General features: G+C 38.0%; 1 protein-coding gene across 1 annotated transcript in view; it reads right to left on the bottom strand.

Annotated features, from left to right (window-relative positions):
* ERC2 (ELKS/RAB6-interacting/CAST family member 2) overlaps nt 1-11,523 on the bottom strand; it is a 615,701-nt gene extending 604,178 nt beyond the window's left edge. Inside the window, exon 1 of the mRNA XM_087923860.1 lies at nt 10,718-11,523. Within this exon, the coding sequence (XP_087779986.1) occupies nt 10,718-11,374 (657 nt within the window). The 5' untranslated portion in view covers nt 11,375-11,523. The remainder of the gene's footprint in view (nt 1-10,717) is intronic.
* Between the last annotated feature and the right edge of the window lie 610 nt (nt 11,524-12,133).

The following is a 12,133-nucleotide window of genomic DNA, read 5'->3' as shown; positions in this document are numbered from 1 at the left end:
ATTAGTACAAGCTAAAAAAAGAAAAGCAAAACTACAAACCAAGCTATATCCCAGAAGCAAAGAGGTACTAGAACCTGAATGGGTTGTCAAGATGTCCAGTCGCCCACTATCTACTGCAGAACACAATATCCTCCAGAAAGGTCTCGACTATAAATAGATGATGCTAATCAGTGAGAATTCTTTGCAGCCTTAGAAATTCTTTGCAGCATTTAAAATCACAGAACTTACAACAGAGACCCAAGGACACATAAAGCAGACAATAATTCTACAGATCAGAAGAACACAGAAGCAGAATCAACTCAAAGCAGAGAAGAGAGATGAACAAAAATCTAAAGAAAGACCATCCTCCCATCAGGCAAAGGCCAATCTACAATGTTCATGTTCAGATCACAATGTACACAAAAGTCAAAGAGTTACTAGAAGACAAATAAATCTACATCCCTATATGCACACTTGGTACAGAAACTTGACAACTTCATCAAGAGAACCCTTAATGGCCTAACCATGAAAGTCAGATAACAAGAGAAGAACAGTAGCAGATGAAAACCAGTGAACTCATCTTCCCACTTCTATGGATATCCAAACATACACAAGCCCAACACACCTCTTTGTACAGGGGTATCATTGCCAGGGATCCACATACAATACAGTCAAAGAATTTACAATAAGCTTGAACATCTCAGCGGGGGTGGGAGGTGGGGGGGACTTAATATTCTATCAGCTCCCAAATACAGTTCTTCCAGAAAATCAAAGACCTAACGATAGAGGACAATAAAATGATAGTTTCATTTGATGTCAAAGCGTTCTTTATATCCATAGAACTGGTGAAAAAATTTGTGGCAGCACTATAACACAACGCATCTGATTTAACTAAATGCACATTGAACTATCCAGAATCATGGACTTCATCAAACTTTGCCTCATTACCTATTTTCAATTTGATGGACAGTATGCCAACAAATTAGAGGAACATCCATGGGAATCACTCTCAGGACCCATAGCAGAGATTGCAATGTGATGTTTAAAAACTGTAGCAATCCTATGCATGCAACCAAAAGTATGGATCTGATATGTTGATTACACCTTCAGCGTAACTTAAAAAAGGAAAAAGTACAGAAGACACATGAAACAAGCAATATCTTAAAAGGAATAAATTCATGAGGAAAGAAAAAACAACAACTTCCTGGATATCCTCATCTGCAGAGAAATTCATGACAAATTAGAAACACTATCCAAGTACTTTATTATCAAAATAACAACCCAACGTCTCACAAGAATTGCTGTGGAACATTATACTGATAAACAAAAATACACCGCAACAACCCAGAACACCAGAAAAAGGAAACAGGTCATTTATGCAACAACATTTTTTCAACAAAATGGATATCCACACAACTTTATCAAAAAGTACCTGACCACTCATCCCATCACAATACAACCAATACAAGCTGTAAAAAAGATAGCATAGCCATACATCAGAAATGTCTCAAAAACACAACAGATTACTGCAACCACAAGGTATCACCATAGTGCACAAATCAACAAAAGCTTTCCAAAATGTCCTAAGTAAATCAAAAGGCCCAGTAGCCCAAGAAAAAAAAAAACAGGAATTATCCACAACATGCAATTTAAAGACTAACAGTAACTATGTAAGACAGACAGTAAATTAGCAGAGCATGTCCATGAAGATCAACTAGCAGTTAGAAGAGACTATGAAAACTCCATAATCTCACAACATATGGATAGACTCAACAACAGGGAAAATGAAAAACTGTAAGGAACTTAGACCAACTAAATCTTAAAATGCTAGAGAATTCCTGGAAGCTAGGCACTCAGACAAATCAGCCATCAATTGACACATAGAGATGATCCATATTTACACATCATTCAAAAGAGACAATAAAAAGCTCTAAAAATGAAACAAAACCAGAACACAACCTTATTCAGTATCCAACACCCAGAGAAGCAGAGATTAACACCTGATAAGCAATCAAGCAGAAAATAATAATACCCTAAAGGAGGAACTACCAAGGAGAAAACCACATGCTCACCAATACTGGCAGGGCATGTTACTATATATTAACAGAGAATAAACCCCATAATCACTGAGCACTAATAGTGTTTTCTAGTCAAATAATGAAACACCTCCAGGCAAAAACCCAGGGTAGAAAGGTTTAAAATATAATAGAATAACAAAGTTGTAAAGGACCTTGGATGTCTTCTAGTCTAACCCCTGGCTTAGACAGGAAATCCTAAACCATTTCAAATGACTGTCCAATCTCTTCTTAAAAATTTCCAGTGTTGGAGTATCCACACCTTCTGGAGGCAAGTTGTTCTACTAATTAACTGTTCTAACCGTCAGGAAATTTCTCCTTAGTTCTAAGTTTGCCAGAAGATCCTTTCAATCTAACCCTTCGCACATATTTTAATCTCCATTTCTAATTTCTCTTCAGAAAATGATTATGTACAAAAATCATGTAGAAAAAATAGATATTTCAATATTTTTCAACAAACTGTATTAGCAGACCTCTCTCTGGAACTACCTAGATAGTCTTGTTTTTCCCAATAGGCTACTGAGTAGTATATTCCAAATCACAACTGCATAACTCCCTAAACCAGTGATGGCTAACCTTTTTGGCACCAAGTGTCCAAAGCGTGTGCAAACATCCCCACACAGGTGCATGCACATCCCCACACATGTGCCCTGCCTTCATGCATGCACCCCACCCCATGCATACATGTGCATCCCCATGCAGGCACCCTGCCCCCCCCACATGCATGCGTGTTCCCCACATGTGCCCCGCCCCAGTGCATGCACAATAGAGACCCAAAGACGAGCTGGTGGTGGGAGGCATGCGTGCATGTGTGGTAGAGCTGAGCGGGGATGACGGCTCGTGTGCCTGCAGAAAAGGTTCTTCGTGCCACCTCTGGCACACGTGCCACCTCTGGCACACGTGCCACGGGTTCGCCATCATGGCCCTAAGCCATAAATCATGATGTACAAGTTCAATTCACACAGCACACTGGTGCACAAACAAGGATATCACATTCTGGCAGTAAACCCAGCCAATAATTTAAAGAGTCTATTAGGTAATCCTATCCATAATCTCAAAAATAGGCTCATACTGTATGTTAATTATATTAATATATGATAATAAAATAACCATGTCAGGTACTATGCAAACCAATGGACTTCTATTCAATGCAAGGATATAGTTTTTATAGTTGGAATCCTTCAATCTTTCCTTCTAGGTATGATTGAAAAGCATGCCAAAGAAATGAATGGGAGGGCATCAGGGGTGGGATTATACTGGTTCTGTCCATTTCTGTAGAACCAGTTGCTATTAAAAGCAGCAACCGGTTCTATGTCTGCTGCTGTTTTGGCCCACCCACCCCCTGCCCGGGCTATTACCTGACATTTATTTCCTGCATTTTCAACCGCAGCTGCTTTACACAACACAGCTGTGGTTGAAAAAGCAGGAAAAAAGTGCTTTTTCAACCACTGTGCCCCCTCGCGCAGTGCTGCTTCAGCTGTCCAGGCAGCTAGATGGTGACGATATACATGTGAGTGCAGCAAAATGTAAAAATGTAAAATTACCAAACCGGTAGTTACACCGGTCGGATCCCACCTCTGGAGGGGATGTTCTTTGAATTTGGTACTTCCCTTAACATGGAATTGCCAGTCTGACTTCACATATTTAGCAGTGGGAGATTAGCTTTTTTCTCTTCCCCCATTGCCTTTCTCCCTCCTTCTGCCAAGCTCTGGTAAGGCTGGTCCTGACAACACAACTCCTTGGTCATGTGGAACCTTATGGAGATAAAAGCCAAACATTGACTTTAATAGTCAAATTGTTTTTACAAGGGAGAATTATCTTACCACAGATGCTCTTATGGATCATTTCCTTTCAGCATTTGAAATTTGTACAGACCAAAGCACTAACTACTATGAGTAAAGCATATATATTTTATAAGTATTGTATAACAACATAAAGGCTAAACAGCTGCAGAAAGAAAAGGAAAAAAAAACTCTCAAGAACTACTAAGTATTAACAATAGCAAAGGCTGATTCGACACTCTTCATGTTAACGTTTTGTTTTAGCACACAGTTTAACTAGTTCAGTACAGTAGAAATCTGAATCAAGATTATTATTATATTTTATTTGGGTTTTACTTTATTTTATTGAAGGGTCTTCCATGTAATGTTTTAATGCTTATAATTCTATTCACCAAAGAGAATTGTTGAGCAGTATACAGGTAAAACAATATTTTAGCTCTGGGAAAACTGCAATTTTTCCAGTAGTGATTGCAACATTTTGTTCCTGAGAAAGCACTGCATCTCTTTGTCACCCAAGCTGTTGCATAATTAGCGCACCAAGAACAAGAGAGAGTGCTATGTAAGTGCTATGTGGAATGAAAAAAAAAATGTATGAGATGACAACATGCATATCTATGTAGTCAGTGACTTATCACCATTGGACTAGAATTTCCTTTGCTGAGCAATGCAGTCATTAAATGAGGCACACCCAATTTTACACACTTTTTTTGTTATGGTCATTAAGTGAATCCCATGACCATTAAGCAAATCTGGCTTCCCTTAGATTTTGCTTACTGGAAACCCCTTGGAGAGGTTGCAAAGAGTGATCACAGGATCCCAGGACACTGCAACCATTATAATTACATGCCATTTGCCAGGCGCTTGAATTTTGATCATGTGACTGAGGGACCCTGCGATGGTCATAAGTGTGAGGACCGATTGTACGTCACTTTTTTTCAGCATCCTGGTAACTTCCAGAGGTTGTTAAAACAAGTGGTGATAAGTCAAGGACTACCTGTATTTCCAATAATGTTTATGAATGCACCACTTCTTAGAGTCAGACATGACTGGACAGGAGGAACCTTTACCTTTACCCATACACAAGAATCTGGTCAACTAATGGTCAAATTGGCACTAGATAAGGGTCAACAGAATTCAAGGAGGGCTGGAATTAGATCTTTTGTGGAAGCACAAGGATTCCAAACTGATGAAAGATTTAACCCCACCTTCCAGCTCAGCCTGCTCATCTCCTACATCTATTGAATTTGGCAATGATTATTCTTGTGACCTGACACAACTTTGATTAACACACTACACATCTGTCTGAATCTGGTTACAGTTATCTATGCCTGAGTCACATCACGTTCAGATTACTGCAGTACTCTCTATAAAAGCTGAAAAAGGATTAGGTCATTTCAACTAATTTCACCAACGTATTATTGTGATAAAGAAAAGTCTACACGAGTTGCCAATCTGTTTGCCAGATTCAGGTTAGTATATTTAAGTTTTAAATCTTTCAAGTCTCATTATCTAAGGGAGTGCTTTGCTTCTTATAAGTTTGATCAGAAATCATTTGATTTTATACATATGTCTGTTTGTGTGTGTGTGTGTTGTGTAATATATATCTCTTGTAGTCTTCAATTCATAGTTAACACTGGTTTTCAGTGTTTTCTGGTTTGATAGGTCAAAGAAGCCATCTGTGTCAAAATTGAACAGCACTCTCTCAAAAGAGGGGGAGGGAATATGATATCCTCTATCTCCAGTCTACAACACAGCCCTTTCAACAGTTCCAAGAAGGCTCCACGCCCATTTGCACCACTCAGGTGACCCTGATGACACAGATAAACCTCCAGGTGGCCTCAACAACTCTCTAAAAGAATGCAAAAGACCAGCTGTCTGCATGAATCCTTCCATTCACACCATCCAGTCAGAGATGAAGAAGCTTCTTGGATGAGAAGCAAAACATCTTCAAAGAAAAGCAAGAAAATCCAGTTGCCTCTTGAAAAAGCACCTTTGGGACTGGTTTCCAGTCTCTCAACTTCTCAGAAGTTAAGTCACATCTCTTTAATTAGGTTTTTAAATTATTTTTATTGGTTTTGATATTCCAATAAGATTTCATCATTATTTTGTGTTGTTGTTATTATTATTATCTAATTTTCTATGTATTGTTCTTTATTATTTAATGTATATTCTATGTACAAGAACTGTGGTAATGCAGTGGTTAGAACGCAGTACTGCAGGCTACTTCTGCTAACTGTCAACTGCCTGCAATCTGGCAGTTCAAATCTCATCAGGCTCAAGGTTGACTCAGCCTTCCTTCCTTCTGAAGCCAGTAAAATGAGGACCCAGATTGCTAGGGGCAATATGCTGACTTTGTAAGCTCTTAGAGCTTACAAAGCACCATGGAGCAGTGTTAGGTCTAAGTGCTATTACTGTTGCCTTTCTAGCACTTATGGAATGGAGCTGCAGAAATATAAAACCAAAACCTGGAATGCTGATCAAAACCTTCTGCCCTCCACTGCAATGTTCAAGATAGTATTTCATTCTTTAATTATCCTAAAATTAAAATATACTTAGTTTTGAAAATGTCAATATGCCGTGTGTCTTAATAGTAGAAGCTTCCCACTAGTCAATAACAGTGTTCCACGTGACTCATGCTGGCCACTTAACCACAGAAGTGTCTTCGGACAAGGCTGGGTCCCTTGGCTAAGAAACAGAAATAACCACTGCCCCCTAGAGTTGAGCATAACTGGTCAGGGGAAACCTTTAACTTTGCCACTCAATTTAAATAAGATTCCCCCATAATATTTTAATTTCCTTTCCAGATCCAAATATAATCATTTTGCATCTAGTCAGAATCTCAAACACTTTTGTGATTTTTAACCCAGAATTAAACGCAAACATCCTCCTTCTACTAACCCCTTACAAGCAATTTTATAGAGATCTTATTTCAGAAGAGTCCATAGTTTTCTTGGCTAGCTGCCTAGCCAAATAAAGCCAAAAGATGTAAAGGGAAATATTTTTTCTAATTGTTAGCATTTCCAAAGGAGCTTATTTTCTAAATACAATCGAGTAGTTCAGAAATATCCTACATAATGACATCTCATATTCATGGAAATCATATGTTATCAAGAATGTACTGTACATACTTTCCACTAAAATATCAGTGATATGTGCAGTCCAGGAAATTGGACAATATCATTACCTATTTTTGTCAATAGTATGATCCTGCCCAAGTTGTCACAGGAAGCAATTTTCCTTTTTCCAACTCCACCATTAACCTCATGAAACTGTAATAATAGTAAGTTACCAGGACTCATTAAAATGGTTTCTCTGCCTTAGCTTTCTCATGCCCTTGGATGATGTTGTAATATGTAGTAATTCAGATGAATCTTCAGTTTTTAATAATTGTAGGCCAGTGATTCTGAAACCTTTGGATTTGCCAAGGCTGAGTCTGAAATAGAGGAGTAGACCTCAGCTTCAGCTTTATTACCACCATTGCCATTCCAAAAGACCACCTCATGCCATTGCTCAATAGGGAACAGCCTCAGAGAATGGTGCAATTGCCCTGTGGGCTAGTGGCGCCCAGGATCTGCCATGTTCTTTTACCTTCAGGCAGTGTTCTCTTTCAGTTGACAGGCTCTGTGGCCTGCTCTGAGTCATACAAGGCTTTTCTTCTTGCAGAATAAAATTCCTGTAGCACTCTTGCAGAATGCTCTTCTGTGGCCTGTGGCCCAGAGGTGGTATTCAGCAGGTTCTGACCAGTTCTGGAGAACCAGTAGTGAAAATTTTGAGTAGTTCGGAGAACTGGCAAATACCACCTCTGACTGGCCTTGCCCCCATCTATTCTCTGCCTCCCAACTCCCGGCTGATCGGCTGGGTTTTCTTTGGTTGCCCTGCATAGGAGAATGGAGCTGGAAAGCAGGTTAGTAGGGTGGGGAGGGAATGGGATTTTGCAGTAACTTTCCCCCAGGAGTGGGGAAGGAATGGAGATTTTGCAATATCCTTCCACACTCACCAAGCCATGCCCACCAAGCCACACCAGGCCCACCAAGCCATGCCCACAGAACTGGTAGTAAAAAAATTTGAATCTCACCACTGCTGTGGCCTCAAAAAACAACAACACCAAAGCAGTCCCTGTTCTTACATGGTTATTGGAGATTCTAGTGGCCACCCAACAGCACACCCCATTTTTACACTAACTCAGGAAACTACACAAGAACAGGGAGTGCTTTCAAAAACAATTTTTGTCAGATGTTGAACTCTGGTGTGTCACCAAAAACATAATGGTGTATCCCCTTTTCAAGAATTGCATATCATAGGTCTGCCATCACTGACATATGATCTCAGAAGAGATCATTATTTACTAAGTCACTTCAAAATCTAGAATGAATTGAAAAGCAACTATCAAATGTGATGTGTTGATGAAATTCAAAGTACAACATCAGGTCTTCCGGTTTGAGCTTCTTTAGTGACAGACTGAAACCTCATCTCTGCGAGGCTTCGATCCGTGCTCGCCGCTGGAGCACCCCGAGCCAGCTGGTTTCGGGGCTAAGCCACCCTGTAGAGGTGGTGAAGAAGGGGGAGACTGCCAGCAGGGTTGAGAAGAGCCACATCTCTCCTCCCCAGGTGACCATTACTCCCTTTCCCGAAGGCGGTTGCAGCGGTGGTCAGAAATGGCCACCTCAAAGAAGAACTCAACCAGAAAAGAATGTGCAGGAGGAAAATAAGAAGAAAAAGTTTTGGTTGACCGGGTCAAACAGCAAAAGCAACAAATAAGGTACCCTGGAATTGAAACTGTTAAAAAACAATAACATTGTTCCCTAAGAAAAATTTAAAGCTGCGAAGGAGAGAGAAAAGGGAAAAGATTTGGTTTTCTCCTTTTCCTATACTGACAGCTAAGAGACTTAAGCAAGAAATTGGAAAAAAATCCACTTTGACATCAATAGGCATTTAATGCTGAAAATAAAAAGTCAAAGGGCTAATAAAGATTTCTGGATAATTAAAAGCTTTTGAAAACAGGAAAGGAGAGAAAAAGAATAAAAGGGTAGGATCTGGAAGGGAGGAGACTGCCTGGAATTAAAAAAGAACTTACAGCAAAATCTCAACAAGACTTCCAAAAGATACATTCTAACTGAAGTATTGCAACAAAAACCCCAGGAAGAGAAAGTCAAAAAAGAAAGAAGAAGATATAACTCGGGACTATCTGGATTACTTGATGATTTCTGGATTCTTGGTTATTGTTTTGAATGACTAAACTCTATCGGGTGGTTGTTTAAAACTGTTTAAAATGGCTCCACTTTTAGAAGAACTGAAAATAGAACTTAAAAAGTACAAAGAAGATGCACAAGAAGGGAGAGGTTCTTTTGGCTTCATATTTCAGTTTTTAGAAATGGAGGTTTGGAATTATGAGAAACAACAAGAAATGCCTGTAGAACAAGAAGATTGTGACAAAGAAGAAGCCATCTTTAATGAACAAGTAATCTTAGATGGGGGGAAAAAGGAAAGGGGGGAAAGAGAATGGAAAGTTTAAGATTGGGAAAAACAACTCCAAAAAACAAATAGAGTGAAAAATAAATATAAAATCAGAAAGCAACAGAAGAGGGAAATGCAGAAGAGAGAATTAGAACTAGAGAGACAAGGGGGTGAAAGGGGGAGGGAGAAGATGAGAGGGAAGAAAGAAAGGAAAAGAAGTTATAAAGGACAGAAGCAAAATATAGAGAAATGGCCTATTTAGAGATAATGGGTGAAAACTTAATGGAAAAAGGGATTCTGCAAAGGTACATAAGATAGTATGGTTATATTAGAAGCAGAAATAATTTTAGAAAATATGAAACAATGTATGATTAAAATGTCTGATAAAATAGCTATCGTAATTCAGTGGAATGCTTGTCAATAAATAAATGTAACAAAAGTTATATTTAATGATTTATAAAACATATGTGAAGAGAAATAAGGGAAAAATTAATTATGGAGATTAAATGTGTTTTTAAGGAAGTATGATATTTAATTGAAAAGAAGTGTTAAAGATGTTAAGATTTTAATGATTATTAATGATAGAAGTGAACTGGAATGGAATGAGGGTTTATAATTACATATGTTTACAATCTTTCTTTTTTTAAAAAAAAAGAATATAGTATGTATTATAAGAATGTGCCAAGCAGAATTCAATTGGAAGTTATGTATTATGTATTATATTGAAAGTCATAAACTTAAGGTATATATTGAATATATAAGAGTTGAATGGATGTAATTAAAAGATATAAAGGTGTCATACTCCAATTAGTAACTACAGGAGAAAATTTGTTTAATGAGAAAAGATAATATGAAATTGAAACAGAACAGACAAAAGTTTAAATATAATGATTTGAATTGAGATGAGATAATCAAAATAAAATTGAGAAAATTAAAAGAGGGGGAAAACTATAGAAAATGTAAAATAGTATAAGATATGGAATAGAATACAACAAGAAGCATGAAATTGAGTTTTGTGTCTGTATAAAGGAGTTCAACCGGGGACCATGCTATTTTCAAAAAAGATGTTTTACTTGTATTTTGTGTGTGAAAACCCAAATAAAACTTTATTAAAAAAAAAAGAACAACATCATGTTTTGCCTTTTTTACATAAATGAACAGTTCTAACTGCCCAGCAGACACCTATTTCTGAGTTTGTTCCCTTAGCCTGGTGAAGATGTATATTTATGTATTTATAGAAGTTATTGAAAATAATGCAAACTAAGGAGTGATCAAGTATCAGTTGCAATATAGATGACAACCACATCAAAGACATACCCAGTTTTTTCCCCCATAGGAACAAGAAATATCACTAAAGAATAACCATGTAAGTAAATTAAGACATGCTACTCAATTGATGTATGTCATTATTTCCTGTTCATTGCTTACCTGATTCTCCTCATGAGAAACCCTCATTTGTTCTTTCAAAACAGACATTCTGGCTGCTTCCTCTTTGCGCAAAACTCTTTCTTTTTTAAGCTCTGGACTCCAGAAGGTCTTGATGCTATTCATGGAAGATCCAAGCTTACTATCCTTGATGTCTAGCTCTTTCCTTAGAAGTTCATTCTCTCTTTGTAACTCCTTCAGTTGAGCCTGTAAATCTAGCATGGTGCTGTCTCTTACTTGCCTCAGCATGGAAGGAATTTGATGATGGTGATGATGTGAGGAAGTGGTCAGCCCTCCATGCTGATCAGTATAAGAAAGGAGATCTGAATGAGAAAGGCCAGCAGAAGCAATATTAGGGCTGCTTCCCATCGCTGTAACTCGTCCACCATATATAGCTCGATTTGTAGCCCTTCCAAGAGTCATTGTGCCCTTTGGGAAAGTAGTAGATGCCACACCTTCATGGTCACTCAGATACATTGGTCCAGATGTTGCATAGGCAGCATTAAGTGACTGAATGTTCTCCATTGATAAAGTTTTACCTGTCCCTCCACCTCCTCCACTACTTGTTCGCCGATGGCCCAGACGAGGCGATCTTGGCAAACGTGGAGATCTGGCAGGACTGCCTTCCAGGTTACCGATTGTTCTTGCACTTCCATACATTTTGATTTTACTGTGAGGTACTACTTAACAAGAAACTATTCTTCTCTTAAGTAGGATGCCTAGCATTTATTTTCAGTTGGAAATGTTGGCCAACAGCTTCACAGCACTCTTCCAGAAGGCAACACATTCATTGAAATCAATTTTCCAGGTTCAAGATCTGAAAATAAAGCAATAAGGTTATTGTTGTGCAAGTAACAATATAGCACCAACATCAGGGAGAACTAATTCATTTCACATATCAGGTTACATAAATTGCAAATCCCACTCACTGAATGGTAATATTTTTTTAAGTCTTCATATTTATATTCTTTTCAATTAGTATCCAAAGGTTAGAAAAGAGGAAATGCTAAAAATACCATATTACAGTATAGGAGCACAGTGTTAAAAACTAATGAAATCTTGATGATTCTTCAGGTCGTATCATTAATTCTGAGTTTCAAAAATAAGATAAGCATTTAGTAAATAATGCTTAATTAAGGAAGATAAACTATCATCGTACTCAAGAACCAAACAACATTTTTTATTATTTATAGCTTTGCTTCATTTATATGTTATGAAATTTGGTCACTGAATAAACAGAATACAGAATACACAGAATCACATGGCCAGAAACATGATGGATAATTTCCTGCTCCCAAAGCAGCAATCATGAAGTTTAAACTTTATTGATTGATTTATTTTTAATTTATCTCTTTATAACAATTTAAATTGTCACCCATCTTTCAGCCAGCTCTGGGCAGCTCCCAATCCAAGATTAGA

The sequence above is a fragment of the Pseudonaja textilis genome, chromosome 2 (genome assembly GCF_049901715.1).
Source record: "Pseudonaja textilis isolate UNSWEBS1 chromosome 2, rPseTex1.2, whole genome shotgun sequence".
Classification (NCBI taxonomy): Eukaryota; Metazoa; Chordata; class Lepidosauria; order Squamata; family Elapidae; genus Pseudonaja; species Pseudonaja textilis.
Note: the sequence above shows the minus strand (reverse complement) of the source record. Positions and strands in the feature narration are given on the sequence as shown.